General features: G+C 36.3%; 1 protein-coding gene across 3 annotated transcripts; it reads left to right on the top strand.

Moving 5' to 3' along the window:
* Positions 1 to 277: 277 nt before the first annotated feature.
* Positions 278 to 21,193, top strand: LOC123546493 (uncharacterized). Of its 3 annotated transcripts, none has more exons than XM_045332836.2 (15): positions 278 to 380; positions 6,000 to 6,115; positions 8,104 to 8,295; positions 8,981 to 9,112; positions 10,358 to 11,366; positions 12,266 to 12,320; positions 12,566 to 12,857; positions 13,238 to 13,345; positions 14,164 to 14,322; positions 15,250 to 15,658; positions 15,935 to 16,026; positions 16,675 to 16,848; positions 17,070 to 17,208; positions 20,030 to 20,163; positions 20,454 to 21,193. In XM_045332836.2, the coding sequence occupies exons 2-15, from the start codon at positions 6,050 to 6,052 to the stop codon at positions 20,775 to 20,777; spliced, it is 3,285 nt and encodes a 1,094-aa protein (XP_045188771.2). In that variant the 5' UTR covers positions 278 to 380; positions 6,000 to 6,049; the 3' UTR covers positions 20,778 to 21,193. The 3 variants fall into 3 exon arrangements, with proteins under 3 accessions (XP_045188771.2, XP_045188761.2, XP_045188780.2); XM_045332826.2 differs by having other exon boundaries at positions 312 to 371; XM_045332845.2 differs by lacking the exon at positions 278 to 380 and adding an exon at positions 3,959 to 4,419.
* Positions 21,194 to 22,255: the final 1,062 nt, after the last annotated feature.

The following is a 22,255-nucleotide window of genomic DNA, read 5'->3' as shown; positions in this document are numbered from 1 at the left end:
ATACCTAAAACATTTAGAAGCATTTGACCTGTAAACATTTAGTTCCCTGATACCTAAAACATTAAGTACCCTTAGACCTAAAACATTTAGTCCCCTTATACCTTAAACATTTAGTTCCCTAATACCTAAAACTTTTAGTACCATTTGACCTTAAAACATTTAGTCCCCTGATGCCTAAAACTTATAGTAGCATTTGACCTTAAAATATTTAGTACCTTATGACTGAAAATATTTATTACTCTTTGACCTAAAACATTTAGTACCCTTTGACCAATTTCTTTCTGGTATTTGTATAACTTTGCGCTAATTAACAACAACAAGGGAGGTAACAATCACAGAATTTATTTCCCGAATTTTTGCAAAAATTCGTGGTAAATATAGTAATTTCTTGTGTGTTTATTGTTATTCAAAACAAACTAATGAAGTGGACGAGTTACATTTGGTTGAATGATTTTGTGTAAACTATACAGAATCCGATACTGTACACTTTTTCACAGGCACCAGTATCGGACCTGGGACAAAACATGTTTGTTTTTTCTATCCAAAATGATAAAATGAAAAATATGTATGTGAAATAGAGTCCCCATTCAAAATATCATATGTCTACTGAAGGCCAAGAATCTCGAGAATCGAGCCTGCGAGCAATGGTTCACTTCCCGGGCCGTTGTGAATAAATTCTCTAGACAATTAAACAAACTACCTATCAATATTTCACGTGTACATTTAGCTACAAAATGAACCAACCCAAGTCTCTAGCCCTTCCCGTTCATGAAATATCTATCAGAAACGAGTGCCTATCTGTTGAAATTCCAGGTAGATAGAAATGTGGCACAACGGAAACGTAACGAAATCACGACTACAAGATGTTTGTCAGCCTAGCAAGGTCAAATTCATTTGACATTAATAACAAGTATTACTAAATATTGCAAATGATGCACTCACCACCGTCAGTATCATCTGCTGCACGCGATATTTACTTTTTTATTTTTCCGTCGGCTTTCAATTGTATTATCCGCCATTGAAACCGATACGATAATATCAGAGTAATTTTGTGCGAAACGATGCGTTCTGTCGGAGGTGTGTCGCTATTGGCCAATCAAAATTGCGTTTAAAAATACCGTACGAATTCTGTTCAAATGGCGTAGCATTCAATTGAAAGACCGTGAAAAATTTGAAACGCCAATATCGCGTGTTTGAGAAGCTACTGACGATTGTGAGTGGCCCTAGTTTATGTATTTATTTATACTATTTAGTATTTTTTATTGAATTGACCCTTGCTTGCTGACAAACATATTTTAGTCCGTGATTTCGTACCGTTTCGTTGTGCCACATTTCTGTCTACCTGGAACTTTCAGCAGAAAGGCACTCGTTTTCTGATAGATATTTCATGAATGGGTAAGGCTAGAGACTTGGGGTCGGTCTCATTTTGTAGCTATATGTACACGTGAAATGGTGATAGGTAGTTTGTTTAATTGTCTAGAGAATTTATTTCACAACGGCCGGGAAGTGAACCCATTGATCGCAGGCTCGATTCTCGAGATTCTGGCCTTCAGTAGACATGTGTATATTTTGATGGGGGCTCATATTTCACTACATATTTTTCATTTTTAACTCATTTAGGATGAAAACAAACATATTTTTGTCCCAGGTCCGATACTGGTGCCTGTGCACTTTTTATGTTGGCCCCTTTCCCTTTCAGTCAACCAGTGCTTATCGCAGGCCTGCACGAGTATGAGACATGGGCTGGGATGTTAAAAAAAAAATGACCAGAGAGATAAAAAAAAGGCAGTGGCTAGGGTTACGGTACCGTAATCCTAGCCTCCGATTCTAGGATTACGGAAGTTCCGTATTCCTAGACAACCCTATGATTTTAGCATTTTAATGAAAGAATTTGCTCGCAGATTCCAGCTTTGTGTAGATTGTATGTATCATTTGTAAAGGGCTCATATTTCGCTGCATATGTTTCATTGAGGATTTATATGCTAAGCACCCCAGTCACAAAACGCCGCCCAGTGATAGTCGGATATCGAGGGTTGGGTGAAAGATGTAGATGTAGATTGATATACTCTCGAAAACAGGGTATTTTTTTCATACCAGGTCTGATACTCGTTCCCGTGGTCTGTGGTGCTTATTTCAGCTCCATTGTCATTGGGATTGGTTCTTTTTGTTGGGGCTTCCTTTTTCACATCATGATTTTATGTGTGAGATCTTTCGCTGATAACATTTTGAAATAAAAATGTGTATTTTTAGAAAAAATGGGGTAGCTTTGTGTAGATGGTATGTATCATTTGTAAAGGGCTCATATTTGGCTGCATATGTTTCATTTTGGATTGATATACTTATTTCTTTTGTTACACTAACAGTGTCTAATTGTCAATTATTAAATTTACCGGATGCCTAGCTTCTGTTCTAGAGCCTCTGTTTTAGGTGTTTTGTGACTGGGTTGCTTAGCATATAAATCCTCATTGGGTTTTCTGAATAAATTGTAATTTATCCATCTCAGTTAACACTAGAGTTCAAAGAAAGGACATCAGAGTATATTTAAGTTGCACAGGATTAGGCCTGCTGCATGATTACTGGACACCACAAACAAAGCCTGTAGTATGGGGATAGCTCAACACTCCTAAAATATCACCTTAAAATATAACTAGTCTTGTTGATGTGTGATATGATACCTGTCAGCATTAGTTATACAGCATTGGACATTATGTCCTATTTTACTGTAATTGTTGACCATTATTTACTTGGTAGCCTTTAGTGTTCAGCTATTTTGTTTGTTCAGGTTGGATATCCAAGCACTTTTTGTTATGCACAGAGTTTTTCTCCAGCAGAGATATACTTCCGTGTAGACTATATAAAACAAAACATTGGTAGTTGAGTGAACTATCGGCAAAAGTTATATTGGAATTTAACGTTCACTGTCAGTGCATACTAACAACTGCAGTCCATTGATAGTTCAATCAGTTGTTACACAGGATCGTAATATATCTATTTATATCTAGTTAATCTATTATTTCTGAGTAGAAAAACTAGAAACAGATCTGCTCTAACATATATTCTCGAAGTGTATAGAGGTTTAGTAACACATTTGAATATCATTTTACATACACTGTAACTGAGGATTATTACAGTATTTAGAATTTTGTAACAACAAATTTATTAACATGTATACATGTATTATTATGTGTACTTGCAAAATTTTTGAATCTCAACCTTTCTTTCAGTCTTTTATAATTGAATGTTGTGCAGTGAAATGGTTTGTCTGAAGAAGTTCTCTGCAATTAACTTTTAAGCATTCCAATTAGAAGAAAGAGAAGGTGAAGGATGAATGACTTGATACAGTAGCTTGAACATATTGTCAGAGAAATTCAAACTTTCAAGTATATTTTACAGTACGCACTGTGACAGTGTCTTTTTTGCTAGCTGGTTAGCCTCATTTATGAGGTCAATTTTTCAGTTGTTAGCTAGACTTAATCAGGTAAAGAATAATTGAAAAATCTAAGCTTTATTTAACAAGCAAAAGATTTTGAAGTATTTTTTTTATGTTTTTGTGCCAGAAAAACCCAACTTTTTTTTTTAACTTATACACTCTGTTCAGCCATTTCCTGTGTTTTGTGAAATAACTGGGCACAACTGGCTTCTGAATGTTATACTGGCTCCAGTATCAGCACTGGCATCAGAGAGTATATAAGCAGTATGCAGCAACAAACTGCACATAATGCGAACTAAACTTGCCTAGTTATTATGGTCAGCTCCTCTGAAGAAGTTCATAACTGCTGAATGAAACAGTTCAGGGAAAATGTCTAGCCAACAAGAGCGCATGTCCTCCAGGGCTCACTTCCAGCAAAATCATACTAGAAATAACCCAACTTGAGCCCTAGGGACCTGCTGCACTCGTAGTAACTCTTAACTACACATCTATGTGTAAGTTCAGTAACTCTAGCACCAGCAGTTGTCTATGCACTTGCCTGTAGCTCTGCCAGCACGATAGTTATGTATACCTTGGGCACTAACAATATAGCGCCTAGTTACATATACCTTGGGCACTAACAATATAGTGTCTAGTTATGTATACCTTGGGCACTAACAATATAGGACCACAGAACAGAGAATAAAACTGAAATAACTCCAAAGTTGAGGATAACCTTAGACGTATCCAATATAGGGATGCATCTTTACAAAGAAGCAAAATAGATCCTAAGGAAATATCATTCTCTATCATTGAGATGTTATGGCAGTTCTGTGGCTCTTTTTTCATTGAATTTATTAATACATTGGTCTACAGTTAGTTCCTGTCACCCATAGCGTATTACTACGGAAATATTGCATCGTTTACATTCGTTCTCGTTTATATTGCCAATGACTAAGTCCACTTTAGATCCCTGCAGAGTGATCATTGTATTTGGAATGGATCATGCAGTAAGTTCTGTTTTGTTAATTTTTGTTTTTTAAAGAATCTTGAATAAATTTTTTCTCAAAGTTTTAGAGAAAATATTTGTAAAAGTTGCTGTCTTACAGTTGTTGTGCCAACATTTAGGGATTTTCCTATCAAGGGCAAATCAGTAGGTTGAAATTCTGAAATTAATCAAAATCAAATAATGAATTACAGCTTCTTCTGTCTACATCATTATCCTCCTGTACTGTTATAATGTTAAACTGTGTAATATTTACATTGCGTCTCCATGGCAACAGTTCATTGTAGGACTGATATGGAAGGTTTCTAAGGAACTATGACATTACATATATGTAGAGCATTTCAGAGGTCACAAACATTACAGACAGGTCATTAACTTTTGAAAGGCTGGGATTTTCTTTTCATCACATCAGCTATGATCTAGGCTTTAGAATTTCCATGTGTTTAAACAGTTTTAACAACATACTGGAGTCAGATCATCATTATGAGATATGTACATTTTGCCATATTTTTGTTCCCGTTAGAAAGGGTGCTTCATGATGGTACATTACAACATTTCCTATTCCAGTAGTTGGTTGGTGATTTTATTGTTGTAGAGATCAGTAAATTCAAATATATGCAAGATTGGATCAATTGAAACAACATAAAAGGAGAAAATAATACTGTATATAATATATAAATCCTAGTTTTAGTAATTTCCATTTTGGTATGAAATACTTGTTCATGTTTAAAGTATATATATTTGAAAGCCAGAAGCCTCCATCTTCATACTACATACTCATGTATTTCACCCCTAAATGTAAACTACTAACTGTGATTTTTTGTTAATTTGAAAGCATGTATAAGCAAGTCATTTTAAAATGAGGTCTTAAAATAAATTGTAGTCACTTTTAAAATAGATTAAAGGATATAAATAACTGAAACCTAAACCATTGTATCAGCCTGTACAACTATAGACTAGCAAAGGTTCATGAGCTTAATATCACTTGTTCTGGTGTAACATTGTGTCCAAAGTCATTCATGCTCCACATCTGTTAGATGTTTGGAAATTAAAAGTTACTTGCAGAGAATCAGTACCTAGTAATACTAGTTTATTATCCAGGTACATCAATTAACATGCCATCATCACAACACCAACACATGCTATTCTTTTGCAAGTGTTGAAAAACTCATATGTTTCTAAATATGTCAAAATTACATCCTTGTGAAGTTGTAACTCAAAATCATGTATAATATATGACTACATTTTTTTGTAACTTAGAAAAATATATTACCAGTAATAGCAATATTTGATTATTTGTCAAATTTGAGTGAGTGCGTTTTCAAGTTGGTATGCCTAGGTCTTCTTAAAGTTTAATGAATTTAGGGAAATCCCTGATTGTTTGCGCTTTTACAGTCTGTAGTCACATGTGTCTATAAACGGGATGAATTAATTTTTTTTATAAAAAAAACCAAACAATTTTCTTAAAACATATTTTAAAGGCAGTTATATACAATTTTCATTCATTGTTAATTAAATATAAAGTTTTTCTTTGTTGGTTGCAAACAGTGTTGAGATAAATTTTCTCTTCTTTTTTTTTTTCAGATTTATTGCAAGTGTACATGAGTTTTGTAGGGCATGATTAAACACTTGAGATGATAATGGAATATTGCCCAGAAATAGCAGTCCTACAGTCTGCCTTCCAGCTTGTCTCTGAGAAGGTAAGTCAGCTAAAAATGGCAGTATGTTCTGTTAAACACTTTTTATGCTGCCGGCATCTACTGATGCGAGAGGCATGTAGTGATTATCCTGTCCGTTCGTTCGTCCATCCGTCCGTCCGTACGAGGTTAACCAAATGGGACCGTTTCGTCTAGCATCAATACCCCTTACTAAAATGACTTGATACATATGCAGATGTAACCTGTAACCATTCCTCATCTTCAGACATCACCTGACCTCAGTTTGACCTTGAACTTGGCCTCGCTTTGGATTTACGTTGCTTTGTATCGACAAGGATGCCACCAGGGGCATCAAGTGTTTATTGAACGCAGCTTCTTCTTATTCATTAGAATGTTTTATACCCCCACAAAACGAAGTTTTGGGGGTGGGGGTATATAGGAGTTAGCTTGGCGGATGGTCGGTCCGTTGGTTTTCATGGTTTCCGGACAATAACTCATGAAAGGTTTGACTGATTTAAATAATTTTTGTAATTTTGTAACATCAGAAAATACAGGTCATTTTCAACTTTGAGATCTGTAGGTCCAAGGTCAAGGTCACAGTGACCCTGAACAGTTAAATGGTTTCCGGATGATAACTTGAGAACGCTTGGGCTTAGGATCATAACTTTTGGTACATCATGAAATACAGGTCAAGTTCGACTTGGAGAATAGTAGGTCAAAGGTCAAGGTCACTGTGACATGAAACAGTTAAATGGTTTCTGGATGATAACTTGAGAACGCTTGGGCCTAGGATCATACATTTTGGTACACAGGTGTAACATCATGAAATACAGGTCAGGTTCGACATTGAGGTCAGCAGGTCAAAGGTCAAGGTCACAGTGACCTGATACAGTTAAACGGTTTCCGGATGATAACTTGAGAATGCTTGGGCCTAGGATCATAAATTTTTGTACACAAAATACAGGTCAAGTTCGACTTTGAAGTTAGTAGGACAAAGGTCAAGGTCACAATGACACGAAACAGTTTCCGGATGATAACTTGAGAACGCTTGGGCCTAGGATCATGAAAATTGATAGGGAGGTTCATGGTCATGACCAGTAGATGACCTTAATGATTTTGAGGTCAGTAGGTCAAAGGTCAAGGTCACATGGAACATCTAAACAGTTTTCAGACAATAACTTCAGAACGCTTGGGACTAGGATCTCGAAACTTAATAGGGAGGTTGCTCATGACCAGCTGATGACCCCTATTGATTTAGAGTTCAAAAGGTCAAAGTGACCCTAAAAATTTAAACTTTTTACGGACAATAACTTTTGAATGCTTGGTTAGAGGATCATGAAACTTCATAGAGAGGTTGATCATGACCAGCAGATGACCCCTATTGATTTTGATGTCAGTAGGTCAAAGGTCAAGCAAGTTTGGCTTCGACATTGGCTTAGTTCTGTCACAAGGCTAAATTGTGGGGGTATAATTCGTCCCTCCTGTGACAACTTTAGTTTTTTGCTGATTTTGTGAGTTTCATCCCTCCTGAATTCAAAAGTTTTGTGAACAGTTTGACAAGTGTGCATTAGTATATATCATGTGTATATCACAATTCATTTCTAGTTACCATTTTCATAGCATCCCAAATTCATGAATAGATCAAATAAAACCTGGAATAAAACTTAAAGGTCATGCAAAGTGTTTTACAGTTACTGTAATGCTTAAAAGTAAGAATATGCCGCAAAATGTTTTACAGCAAATTGGGAAGCAATTTCCGGATCCGCAAGTGCTCCAGAGCACAAGACTGTGATAATTTCACAATGTTTGAACTCATTTGTCCTTTATCTCTTTCATTATTTTTGTAGGGAAGTTGTCACTAACTTGTGGAGAACAGGACAGTACAGAATCCAGGAAAACTGGTTGCAAAACAGTGCAAGTTTTAGCACTTAAAACACTGTTGTAAAATCCAAAATCCATATACATTGATGCTAGAATTTATGTTCATAATTATCAAGAAGGTTATTGTACTTTAAATGTTGTAATTTCAGGCTGGAAAGCTATTGTCAGATCTTCCAAAAGAAAAATGTCATGAATATGTCAATATTATATCCACATCAGTAGATGAAATTTGTGAAGGCATTGAGCATGACCTTGACCTTGAGGAGAAGTTACTATGGCAACAGAAGTTACATACAGTTATTCTTTATGTGCTTGTGAAGAAGAAATACAAGGAGAAAGAGGTATACTATAAGATTCATGGGTATTGTTTGTGTTTTGGGTTTAGTACTGTTGTTTAAGGGTATTCAGCTATGTAACAACAGGCAGTTAAGCAAACCAGTGTTCCTGGATTATGTACTAGTTCTAACCTATTCTCTGTAAGTGACTGCCAAGTTCTTTACATGAGTAAGAGGTGGAGGGTGAATAATTTCAGACACAATGTCTCTTTTCAAATCATGGAGAACATACGCCTTGCCTAGATCAAACCCATAACCTGCCAAATCCAATCCATAGATCTCCGCTCTCTCTATTGATATAAGTAGACTGGCTCATTGGTATAGACTTAATAACTTTAATATGCATATCATTCTTTTTCAATTTTGCTAAGAAGTTTTGCTGTTTGGTGATATGTTCAAGTTATCAGTTAGAGTTTATCTAAAATGATTCGTCTGATTGTGGAACTAAGAGAAACTCTGTATGTGTGCAAAATAGATGGAAATACAGGTCAAAGAAAGGAAGTGTTACACATACAGAAACACCAGTTCTGGTTTTCCTTTTATTACTTTTTAATGAATGCTTGAATTTATCGGTCCAAATATCCTTTGAATAAACTTGTTCAAAAATATGCCATGTGCATTCATGTTCTTAATGGAAGTTAATGTTTATAGTTTTGCCCTTGAAAGTTGAATAGTGAGCTTGTCTCTCTAGGAGCAGAGAAAGGAAGGGAAGGTGCCTGTCTGTGGAGTACTTGACATGTTCACAGAGATTCTACCAACATACAGTAGCAGTTTCTACTTTGAGCTGATGAAACATTGTGGCTGGACAGGGCAATTCCTACAGGTACCATTTATATCTATGGGGTGTGTGCCCTCTGCAGATTGGTAGCTAATATGAAACTATTTTCCTGTCTATGCTGCCTGTTTGAACAATATCACTTAACCTGCTGTAATTTCCAAAAGCTTTAGAAAGAAATTTTATGTCTTCTATTGATTTTCAGTAAATGAGACAGAAATTGGCTTAAAAATACCATCACATCACTGAAAAATAATTTTATCTGTGTTATTTTTAAAACACTAATATATCCATATTAAAATTTTAAGAATATGCCGCATATGTTTAAAATTAAACTTTATCAAGTAGTTTTTATGCCCCCGAAGGGAGGCATATAGTTTTTGAACCGTCTGTCTGTCGGTCCGTCTGTCAGTCTGTCGGTCTGTCAGCAATTTTCGTGTCCAGTCCATATCTTTGTCATCGATTGATGGATTTTCAAATAACTTGGCATGAATGTGTACCACAGTAAGACGACGTGTTGCGCGCAAGACCCAGGTCCGTAGCTCAAAGTTCAAGGTCACACTTAGACATTAAAGGATAGTGCATTGATGGGCGTGTCCGGTCCATATCTTTGTCATCGATGGATGGATTTTCAAATAACTTGGCATGAATGTGTACCACAGTAAGATGACTTGTCGCGCGCAAGACCCAGGTCCTTAGCTCAAAGGTCAAGGTCACACTTAGACATTAAAGGATAGTGCATTGATGGGCGTGTCCGGTCCATATCTTTGTCATCGATAGATGGATTTTCAAATAAATTGGCATGAATGTGTACCACAGTAAGACGACGTGTCGCGCGCAAGACCCAGGTCCTTAACTCAAAGGTCAAGGTCACACTTAGACCTTAAAGGATATTGCATTGATGGGCGTGTCCGGTCCATATCTTTGTCATCGATGAATGGATTTTCAAATAACTTGGCATGAATGTGTACCACAGTAAGACGTGTCGCACGCAAGACCCATGTCCGTAGCTCAAAGGTCAAGCTCACTCTTAGACGTTAAAGGTCATTTTTCATGATAGTGCATTGATGGGCGTGTCCGGCCCATATCTTTGTCATTCATGCATGGATTTTAAAATAACTATGCATGAATGTGTGACACAGTAAGATGACGTGTCGCGCGCAAGACCCAGCTCCATAGGTCAAAGGTCCTAAACTCTAACATCGGCCATAACTATTCATTCAAAGTGCCATCGGGGGCATGTGTCATCCTATGGAGACAGCTCTTGTTCTATTTTAAATAACTTCATTTCAGAGTTTACAGTGCTTGGACTACAAAATAGCATCCTCTCTCTTTGATGCTTTATTGTTGCATTGCCATAGTGATCCTTTGACCTTGGAAGATTGCAAGGTCATAACTGTGGTGAAAGACAAGCTGTTATCAAGGTGTTTATGTGTACCAGACTATCCCAGTGAACTATGTGTAAAACTTCTTGAACCATTGACTCAGTCAAGGGAATATGTCCAGACTTTATACCCAGAAGAAGTTGAAATTCAAGCAGGAAAGCCGGTTACCATGGTGACGAAAAACAGTAATAGAGTAGGGATACATTTCTGGAACATTTATGTAGAGAAAAATCCACATATATTAGACACAGTAATGACTAACTTTGAAAATGTTCTCGAAAATTTAAATGAAGGGTCTGTAGAAAAGGGCAATCAGGAATTGTTAGAGACTGTATCCCAGCTTGGCATTTGGCTACATTTATCTACAATGAAACCAGACAGTGATGTTTCTGATAAATGGTTGATAAACAATCTTTTTGTACCAAATTGTGACGTGATGCCTGATGGGAGGGAATATCCTGATATTGTATATAGTCTGAACTTCACTCTGTTACAGACTATTTTTAGTCATTTTCCACAAAGAAGGTTGCTTGTATGCCTCCAGAAAGCTTTAACTTTATTATCAGATTTGTTTAAAAATGAGGATAATGGAGATGGAAACAAGAATCTAGATTTGAGTCTAAGGTTTAAACAGACTACACAGATTGTGTCTGGACTGTCAGTGAATTTGTCTGTGCTTCTGAGAATGCTGACTGGATTGATGACTATTACTGAGAGTTTGGGGACAGTGGTTGAGAAATATGGGGTTCCAGAAGATTTACAGACAGAAATTGAAGGTGTACTGTCAAGGATACAGGAATACGTTACAGACACAGTAGCCATGGAGACAGGTCTAGTTCAAGGGGATACATGGATAGATGATGTTACATTAGAGAGTCTGTTATGGAGGGTGGACTACAAGTTACCACAGTATCAAGGTTGGTTTCTGTTTCAAAGTTATCAAGTTAATGTATACTTCTCAGTTCTCACATACTTTCACATACTGCTGTCTTTAGCATTTGATGGTCTAAAGATGCTTTAATTTCAGCCAATTCTTTAGTATCCACATCTTAGACCATAGCCATACAGACATAGTTAATGACCTCATTTGTCATAGAATTTGAAATTTTGTGAACTTGTAAGCTAGTTCTTGAAAACAGCTTTAAGATAGTGGACCTGATGTGACAAGCAGCATCATCTATTTGGTTATATATTCTGTATATACTATTTTGGCTTCCATGCCTGGTACTGAAAAATGGGGAGAATGTAAACATTAGTACATTAATGCTGAAAAAAAAAATACAGTGAGGTAACAACACTAGTTAATCTGTATGGCAGTCAGTTACTGTGGTTGAGTGAACATGCTTGTAAAGTTTTTAGTCCTAGGTATCTGTACTAAATGTAATATACAGGGTATAATTTCCTGTATGCAAATTTACATTGATTACAATATTTAACCTTTAGCCTGCTGGCGGCAAGTGAATTTGCCTTTGCGACCAGTGCAGGCTGATCATGGTCTGCACTGTTCGCTATTCAGTCAGTAAATTTTCAGTGAACACCCCTTTGAATAATAAATGGTATTGCCAAAACTGAAAGACGGAACAGTCCGTTTCAGAAATTCAGCAGGGTAATGGTTAAGACTTGTGTAGTTCTTTCATTTCAGCATTATATGGCACTTCATGAGATTTGTAATGATTAATAGTGTACATAAGGGTGCTTTAAGAATAAGATGATGAATCTGTTACCAAACTGTTTTCACACTGGCAGAAGATTTCTTATGAATATACACCACCCATTTCCTTTCAGGAGGTCTTCATTTCAAAATTATTTCTTTCAGTTTGTGTAGACAGACTCCTAGAAGACAAAAACATCCAATTCTGGATCACAGAGAGGTAATTAGAATGTGTCTAAGAGAATTTACTATTCTGCAAAGGGAAGTTCTTCTGCTTTTAATCATGGTGGAAATATTTCAGAATTTTAGACCATTTTGTCTAGCAGTAACTTGAAATGTCAAAAAGCACATCAAAAATGACTACGATAATAGAATATATAGCTGTTGACTGGACTGTTTGTAAGTACAGCTTTGTACTGGGACACTGAAACAGACATGTGAAATACATTGTATCTATTTTTGCAGGCTTTACTGCATTATGAGAAAGTACCCTTCCTTATTGAGTCGTGTGGACCGAGTTCTTAAACTGTCACAGATCCTTGATATATTGTATGGGACCAACTGTGAGAAGAAAACTGCATCACTCTTTGATCTGATTACTGCTGCATTCTCAGAGTTGTCTTTCCCTGAACAGGACACTGTTGTCATGAAGATGTACTGTACAGGTCACAGCTCAGTTCAAGATTTCTTCAAAAAAGATTTGGAAAGAAAAGTGACTAATGTATTCAACAAAATAACAGCAGATATGGAAAATCAGGTATATTGTATTTGTTTGTTACTGTCACACTTATCCAGTTAAGATCCTATGGACATATTGGTAAATTTCTAGCTTTGAATGTGCAGAAAGATGCCAGATGCCCCGCCATGCATTATTTCAGGTGAAAGTGGGGACCTGAACTAAACATGATCACTTTCTCATGTGATGGCCTGAGCAGAGCTCAAATTCAAAGAGGTTCAAAGTCAGCAACTTGTACCATTTTATCAAGAAAGTTCCATTTTAAATGGTCTGCCAACATAGAATGTTTTAGGTGTGTTTCCCAAAAATCACTTTGAAGGAGTTTAAAGGGAAGTATAAATGAATCATATTCAGTGATAGTTTTAGTTTAGTTCTGTTACTTTTAGACTTCATGTTTTCAGGTGTTGAGTGAAGTTATATTGCTGTGTTTGGGAGATCCAGGTCTAGTACTGAGGACAGCTGTCAGTCTGTGTGTCAGAAATGAACAGCAAGCTCAGAACTGTGCACTGGTGAGTATTTTATCATTTTACAGCCAGTTAATTATTTCTGTTTGATGAGTGATTGTATTATTAACAGCAGCAAATCCATTTCATTTGTTAAGTCACCTAAGTGTTTGGTCAGACTCAAACTAATTAACTGTTTCACACAAAGATTCATTTCTAATATTGGGTTGCAAATACTATTTTCTTGTCAGAAAAATCGAGTTTTTTTTTCTTCTTTTTTTTTGGGGAAGTTTGTGATTGAATTGCACCGTAAAATTACATTTCCCTGAGTGAGTTCAGCTTGCGGACTTGGGTAACTCTAGTTTCGTACTAGTGATCTTATCTTCCTCATAGAAGAGCAGAACTCTACTAACTCTGCTCTGGGGCAAGTTTGACTGGCTCTTGCCTTATAATGGCCATGCAGCATGAGCAGGGCAATAGTAGTTTTACTTGCTGCCAGGGCCAAGACTGTGATTGGTTGGTTACTTTATAGGTGAGAGTAATTTATATTAGTGTGACAGCTACCCTACCCTAGAATTCTTTAGATGAACTTAAGGCCTGATATTTTCAAAATTCTTAAGGTAACTTATGTTTATTGCATTTAATTTATGTGGGTGATTACTCTTATTTTGAAAAATCAAAATTTGAAATAAATTGGCTCACATCTGTTTGGCAGAAGTATCTTGAAAATAATATAACTATTATTTTTTAAAATGCAAACATACCTATAAATAATAAAATCTTATAAGAAGTTACAGTCTTTTTAAACAAATGAAATGCCTTTTACCAATAGTAACATATATATTTTTCACACAAGTTGTAACACTCAGTGTTTCTTTTGTTAGATTATGCAGCAGCTTCACAAGACATGTACATGTTGTCATCAAATGCATCATCCAGAAATGTCATTAGTGACATTTGTTGTGTGTGATTTCCTCAGCTTGCAGCCATTGTCAGAGAAAGAACAGAAATGCTTCTGTATATTTATCTCTGAATTAATGATGGTATTTATTTGCTTGTTTATTTCATTTAATATTGAAAACTTAAATAAGATTTTGTCTGCCCACTTAGCACTATAGGGAGTGAGCAGGTCTATAGATCATAGGGTCCTGAGTGATGGCTTGATAAAAGACATTGTATCTGAAATCATTCCTCTTCCACCTTCAATTCTTGTGGGGAAGTTGGTAGTTACAGAGAACAAGTTAGTTCTGGTACAGAATCAGGGGACTTTTGTAAGATTAACTACTTGTATTACATAACTGAAATACTGTTGAAAAATGGTGCTAAATCTAAAACATTCAAATCAAGAAATAAAATGTGTCCATTCCCATGATTTATTTCTATGGAAATGTTTAATATGGGAATTTTGTTGTAAAAATGTGTAAATTATGTATCAGGCCATAAAAACCAGTTGAGTTATTAGTCGCCTACTGGTCTAGTGCCCTATGTCTGGATGCAAATCTGGATGCTACAATTAATGAAAATGCATTCAAGCTAGGTTCATTAAACTGGGTTTGTGAATTGAGGGCAATATGTAGATTATGCATGTACCTGACTTATGCATGTAGGTCATAGGTCACTATTGAAGATAAATAAAAAATTGTTTCCGCTCCATAACTTTTATTTGCATTGATGGATTATTAGTACTGCACACAAATGTTCCCCGTGATGAGAGAATGTGTCGCATACATGATCAGTGCTTGTAGGTCAAGGTCACTAGTGAAATTTAGGTAAAAATAGTTTTTGTTTCTTAGCTCCTAAATGCCTTGAAACATTTTTAGTCCTAGCACTGTTGCCAACAACCAAAAGGGACGAACACACTGCAATACTCAGTCACTTATTATTGATAGGATTACACCATTTTGAGTAAAAGAGCAAGGTATGTAAATGAGGTATGAGATCTTTTTTAATATGATTTCTTTTTCTTTCAGCCAAGGGGCAATTTCTCCTGCAAGGGATCCACCATGTCACCACCTGAGTTTTTACATACCTCAGTTTTACGTTGTATCACAGTTGATAATTTATGGTCCACCAATACAGTGACATGCAAATTTGCTGCTGAGTTGCTGTTATTAACTCTAGAAGCAGGATGTTACAAGAACTGTGATTGGTCAGAATATGAATTTGAGCCAATAGCATTAGTTCTGTCACTAGCTGAGATGAAGCATGAGTGTGTTGTATTATGGGAAATGCAAAATCAGTTGCTGGAAGAAGAAGGAAAAGCAGTTGGTGCCATGGAAACAAGTACAACAAAACTAGCATTGAAGGAGGCAGTAAATAAGTGTTTAGATATGCTCCGGCAAATGATCATTGAGAAAAACATCAGTATACAACACGCTGGTGAGTATAAACAGGTTCTTAACAACCACTTATTGGTGCATAAAAAGTGTGGCTGTACCTGACTTTTATACAGTTTTTTTGCTGAACAGAAAAAAAGTCACACACAGTACTAGAATCATGATTTCAATTTTCACTGCACATTATTAGTAAACAGAAATATAATTGGATGCGAACTGAAGTTGAAGAAAATCATTTTGTTATTGGAAACTTTTTTGGTGACAAGTAGCATCTTACAATTGCTGTCTAGTATTAACAAAGTTGGTATGTAACTTTCAGATGTACAATGGTTGCAAGTGGTTACAGCTGATCTGCACTGGACAGTTAAACTGGGATTGTGTCCACTTTTCTCTGCCTGCAATTTTGAGCAGGTAAGAATATTTAACCAAATCAGTGTAACTGCTGTTGATGCCACGTAAGAAATAAATACCTCCTTACATAGGCAGACATTTTCTTACCCATCAGACAAAATTCTTTGTAAACTAACCTCTAGAACAACAACCTCTGTACTGAAATTACAGTTAAGTGGGTATAAAATTTTAAGGTTTTTCTCAAAATGACCATTTCATGGGGATATGAATTCTTGGATTTCCATTTGTGAAGATAAAAGAAATGGGAATTTTGTTTTCCTGTTGGGATTTAATTCAGTCTCATGATGCAGCCACAAAATCCAAGAAAGTCGCCAACAAAAGTAATGATTTCAAAGATAAGTCTTCCAAGTGCAATATATGCTAGAGGTTGCTGTGTACTGAATGTCAGTGAGTTCATTGACTTCAATTGTGTGTATTTTATGATATTTTTGAGAGACTTACTGTATCTCTGTCAAGTAATTATTTGCTCTAAAGTGTAACGATTTGTGGTTCTACCCATGTGTCTGTCCATGCCCGTATATGTATAGAGGGGTATCTTGGGTTTTCCTCTTCCCATAAGATAATGATTATCATATATTTATAACATACATTATCATAAGATTTGTTTTGCCACATGAATGTTTTACCAATAATTCTGTACATTCACAGTATACAGATGAGTGGTTATGCACTCTAGATGGCCTGCTGGAAGACCCAAGCTCAAACTTGGTTAGCATACTTCAGTTTGTTGCTGTGGACAGAATGTTCATACAGAGAATTGTGGATAACCTAACACAAGATACAGAGCTCCACAGTGAGGACATCATTCATGCATTAATCCAGGTAATGTGTATATAGGTCTTCTCATAAGCAACATAATTCCTGTCGGTAATAGTATACCGGTAAATTTACAAACATCACTACTATTACAGGCATTACCCCACTGTTTCATAAATCACCTTATAAAATTTATATGTCATAGTGTTTGAGTATTGGCTTATTTCCATTACCCTTACCCCACTGTTTAATGATTTATCAGTGTTGGATACTTGTTTCATTTTCAGGTGTTACCACAGTGTTTAATGAATGAGTTTGAGAGAGTTGTAATGTTTGTGGAAGAGCTGCAGAAGGTAGAGACACTACATATATCCTTGGTGTACAGACTTCAATCTACAGTCAACTTGCCTCTCCTAGACTTCTCGGGTTTGTCAACCATTCTCTTCCATTATCAAGTATTTATAATGTATGATCACTGCTTGTTGTGTGTTTCAAGCACCATGGTTAAATCACTTAGTAGAGTACAGGAGTTGTATGGTAGTGATTTGGCTGTATCAGAGTTATTATGTCTCCCCCAGGAGACATATTGTTTTTGCCCTGTCCGTCCGTCCGTCTGTCCGTCCGTCCTTCCGTCCGTCCGTCCGTCCGTCCGTACGTCACACTTCATTTCCGAGCAATAACTGGAGAACCATTTGACCTAGAACCTTCAAACTTCACAGAGTTGTAGGGCTGCTGGAGTAGACGACCCCTATTGTTTTTGGGGTCACTCCGTCAAAGGTCAAGGTCACAGGGGCCTGAACATTGAAAACCATTTCCGATCAATAACTAGAGAACCACTTGACCCAGAATGTTGAAACTTCATAGGATGATTGGTCATGAAGAGTAGATGACCCCTATTGATTTTGGGGTCATTCCGTCAAAGGTCAAGGTCACAGGGGCCTGAACATTGAAAACCATTTCCGATCAATAACTACAGAACCACTTGACCCAGAATGTTGAAACTTCATAGGATGATTGGTCATGAAGAGTAGATGACCCCTATTGATTTTGGGGTCACTCCGTCAAAGGTCAAGGTCACAGGGGCCTGAACATTGAAAACCATTTCCGATCAATAACTAGAGAACCACTTGACCCAGAATGTTTAAACTTCATAGGATGATTGGTCATGAAGAGTAGATGACCCCTATTGATTTTGGGGTCACTCTGTCAAAGGTCAAGGTCACAGGGGCCTGAACATTGAAAACCATTTCCGATCAATAACTAGAGAACCACTTGACCCAGAATGTTGAAACTTCATAGGATGATTGTACATGCAAAGTAGATGACCCCTATCGATTTTGGGGACACGTCATTAAAGGTCAAGGTCACAGGGGCCTGAACATTGAAAACCATTTCCGGTCAGTAACTTTAGAACCACTTGACCCAGAATGTTGAAACTTAATAGGATGACTGGTCATGCAGAGTATATGACCCCTAACGTTTTTGGGTTCACTCTGTGAAAGGTCAAGGTCACAGGGGCCTGAACATTGAAAACCATTTCCGGTCAGTAACTTGAGAACCACTTGACCCAGAATGATGAAACTTCATAGGATGATTGGTCATGCAGAGTAGATGACCCCTAACGATTTTAGGGTCACTCTATTAAAGGTCAAGGCCACAGGGGCCTGAACATGGAAAACCATTTCCAATCAATAACTTGAGAACCTCTCGACCCAGAATGTTGAAACTTCATAGGATGATTGTTCATGCAGAGTAAATGACCCCTATTGTTTTTGGGGTCACTCCGTTAAAGGTCAAGGTCACAGGGGCCTGAACATTGATAACCAGTTCCGATGAATGACTTGAGAACCACTTGACCCAGAATGTTGAAACTTCATAGGATGATTGAACATGCAGAGTAGATGACCCCTATTGATTTTGGGGTCAGTCTGTTAAAGGTCAAGGTCACAGTGGCCTGTTCATGTAAAATCATTTTTTGGAAATAACTTGAGAACCACTTGACCTACAATGTTGAAACTTAATAGGATGATTGGACATGCAGAGTAGATGACCCCTATTCATTTTGAGGTCACTTGATCAAAGGTCAAGGTCACAAGAGCCTGAACAGTGACTTGAGAACCACTAGGCCAAAAGTGTTGAAATTTAGCGGGATGACTGGACATGCCAAGTAAATGATCCCTATTGTAGCCAACCAACAGTGTCTCTTTGACTTTCGCTCCTGACCCCTATTGACTTCTTGCCTATAAACCTTTGCATTGGGGGAGACATGCGCTTTTTTACAAAAGCATTTTCTAGTTGCCCTTTCAGTTTTCTTATTCCTTGATTCATCTGATCTGCAAAACTTCATGAAAATTGGTAAAAATGCTTCTTAGTGTTGAGCATTTATTTTACATATTCCTTTTTCATTCCGAGTAACATTATAACATGATCATGTTGATTTTGATGGAATGTTTGTTAGTATATACATGTTTTAGTTCTTAAAGTGAAATAAAATATGAGTAGTAATGTTTTTAGTTCAGCTATTTGAAGAATAGTCAGAACTATTCTACTCACCCTGGTGTCAGCACCGGCGTCACACCTTGGTTAAAATTTTGCATGCAAATACATATAGCTATGATTTTAAGGCATATAGCTTTGAAACTTATTTTTTCTTTTTTTTTATGTCAATTACCAACCCCCCCTGGGTCAATTCCCATAACTCTGACATGTATTTTGGCCAAACTCTGCCCCCTTTTAAAGTTTTGCATGCAAGTTACTATCTCAAAACTAATGCAGATATTGGTCTGAAACTTCACGTGTCTTCAGTGTTATAAAACTAACTCAGGTGTTTATTCTGGCCAAATTATTCCCTCTTTTGGACTTCGAAAATCCTGGTTAAAGTTTTGCATGCAAGTTACATTCTCAAAAATAATGCAAATATTGAATTGAAACTTGACACATTTCCTTTGGTTTATTAAACTAGGTCTTAGCATCAAGTCCCATAACTCTGACATGTATTTTGCAAAATTATGTCTTCTTTTGAACTTCTGATTAAAGTTTTGCATGCAATTTACTATCTCCAAAACTAATGCAGATACAAGATTGAAACTCTATAGATATTTTAACATTTGGAGTAATATTCCTGCTTCTTGGACAACAGTTTAAATAGTCGAGCATTGGTTGTCTTACGGACAGCTGTTGTTTACAAAAAGTTTATTTTTGTAATTGAGTTTTTATTTTGATTCTTTTGTTCATGTTTATATTACAGAATTGAGGCCAGCATTGTATACTTCCCAGTTGCTAGGTGATGTGATCCTGGCCTTAGTGATGACCTTGCCCTCAGAAGAAGAATTGATGCCAATGTTGCATTATGTAGTCCAGTGCTATGTCAGTGTAATGAAGGTATTTTTTAAAGTTTTCATGTCTTTTCATAACAGAAAAGTCTGCTTCACCTTGTTAAAAATTTCTGTTTTTGCAGCGATTTTTAAAACAGAAATACATACTTTGTTGTACATGGTGATAAATGGAAAGTTGAGTTAACTACAAAACTATTTTATAAAATGGCAGACAACTTTACATTCCTAAATAACTGAATCAAGATACATGTATTGTTTTATTAAGATAGAATGGAAAATTTTGAAAGGCAGTGTTTTCTTTTGACAAAAGAAAGAACAGTTTGTATTCTTTTGCAGACAAGATGTGAAAAAGTCATTGAAAGCAGAGAAATGCAGGTGTTCTACTTAGGTGAACTGTTCCATCATGCATGTCAAGTAACCCTGCATCTCCCAGCAGAAATAATGGACTCTACCTTGGTGTTCCTGCTTCACATTCTCAACAAGTTCAAGGACGTTACCAAGGGAATGGTCAAAGGTCAAAAGGTCAAAGAGAGAAATGATAGAGTTGGAATAAAGTTGGTTAAAAACATGGAGAATGGTATGATGTCAGCTGTACAAAGTCTGCCTGATTCCTGTGAAGAGAAAAATATGCTTTTGAAGAAACTAGGCAATCAGCTATGAGTACAGACTATGGTCTTAAAGAAACTTTGCAGCCATAAGTTGTTACACAGTATGCTGACAGAAGATGGGATGTATAAATTATTGAAAAAACTGAAAACTGACTGGTCATGATAGCAATGTGTGCATAAATTATGAATCATTATTTCAGGTTTTGATTGTGTAGAAATAAACTGTACAGAGTAATAATACAGAAAATTCTTACTAAGAAAAGAAAACTGTGCCCTTAATGAGAGGAAATGCTCTTGAGTCTTTGTTGTATGGTATGTTGTTAAAGGAACTGTTCAACTGAGTAGTAACTTTATATAGTTAAAATAAATTTAAAATGTGGTAATTTTGTACTTTTTTTACAGACACAAAACAAGTATAACAAACTGTCAGCTCTTGGTATCAATAAAATAAAAGATTTTTGCAGTCTGTTTATGTTTTTCTTTACATTTTTTTTTATCCAAATACGTGTACCTGTGAATTGATCTGCAGAGCCTCACATTTATTATGCTATTCAACCGGTTGAATGATTTAAATATGAAAAGATACGATGTAAGATTCTTTTTTAGCTCATCTGATTTTTTGAAAAAAAAATGATGAGTTATTGTCATCACTTGATCGGTGTCGGCATTGGCATTGCCTGGTTAAGTTTTATGTTTAGGTCAGCTTTTCTCCTAAACTATCAAAGGTATTGCTTTGAAACTTGCAACACTTGTTCACCATCGATAGCTGACCCTGTACAGCAAGAAACATAACCCCATCCTGCTTTTTGCAAGAATTATGGCCCCTTTTGGACTAAGAAAATATCAGATTTCTTGGTTGAGTTTTATGTTTAGGTAAACTTTTCTCTAAACTATCAAAGCTACTGCTTTGAAACTTGCAACAGTTGTTCACCATCATAAGCTGACCCTGTACATCAAGAAACGTAACTCCATCCTGCTTTTTTCAAGAATTATTGCCCCTTTTGGACTTAGAAAATCAGATTTCTTGGTTAAGTTTTATGTTTAGGTCAGCTTTTCTCATAAACTATCAAAGCTATTGCTTTAAAACTTGCAACACTTGTTCACCATCATAAGCTGACTTTGAACAACAAGAAACATAACTTCATCCTGCTTTTTGCAAGAATTATGGCCCGTTTTGGACTTAGAAAATCATGGGTAGGACAAATTTTTTATTATACAAAAAAAATCAAATGAGCGTCAGCACCCGCAAGGCGGTGCTCTTGTGCTCTTGTTTTTAATAATAATAATAATGACTTTATTTATTGAGGCAACACTATCAGGCAAGCCCAATCTTCCAAGTGTGCCTCAAAATTATGTACAATATTTACAAATAGATTTCAAATACAAATTGACAATAGCATGATTACAACATTCTAAGCATATGTTATGTTGTTCATTTTCCAGTTTGTTAAATAGGATCTTTTGAACTGCTCAAGACTGTTAGAATTTTTTACTTCAAGAGGTAATGAGTTCCAGATTTTTGGTCCCGAG

The sequence above is a fragment of the Mercenaria mercenaria genome, chromosome 15 (assembly GCF_021730395.1).
Source record: "Mercenaria mercenaria strain notata chromosome 15, MADL_Memer_1, whole genome shotgun sequence".
NCBI lineage: Eukaryota > Metazoa > Mollusca > Bivalvia > Venerida > Veneridae > Mercenaria > Mercenaria mercenaria.
This window is presented reverse-complemented; position numbering and strand designations above follow the sequence as displayed.

Coding starts and splice junctions, on each gene's coding strand:
- LOC123546493 (XM_045332836.2), top strand. CDS start 6,050: ATGATAATGGAATATTGCCCAGAAATAGCAGTCCTACAGTCTGCCTTC. Junction 16,849..17,069: donor TCATTCATGCATTAATCCAG/GTAATGTGTATA, acceptor TTTCATTTTCAG/GTGTTACCACAGTGTTTAAT. Junction 20,164..20,453: donor GCTATGTCAGTGTAATGAAG/GTATTTTTTAAA, acceptor ATTCTTTTGCAG/ACAAGATGTGAAAAAGTCAT.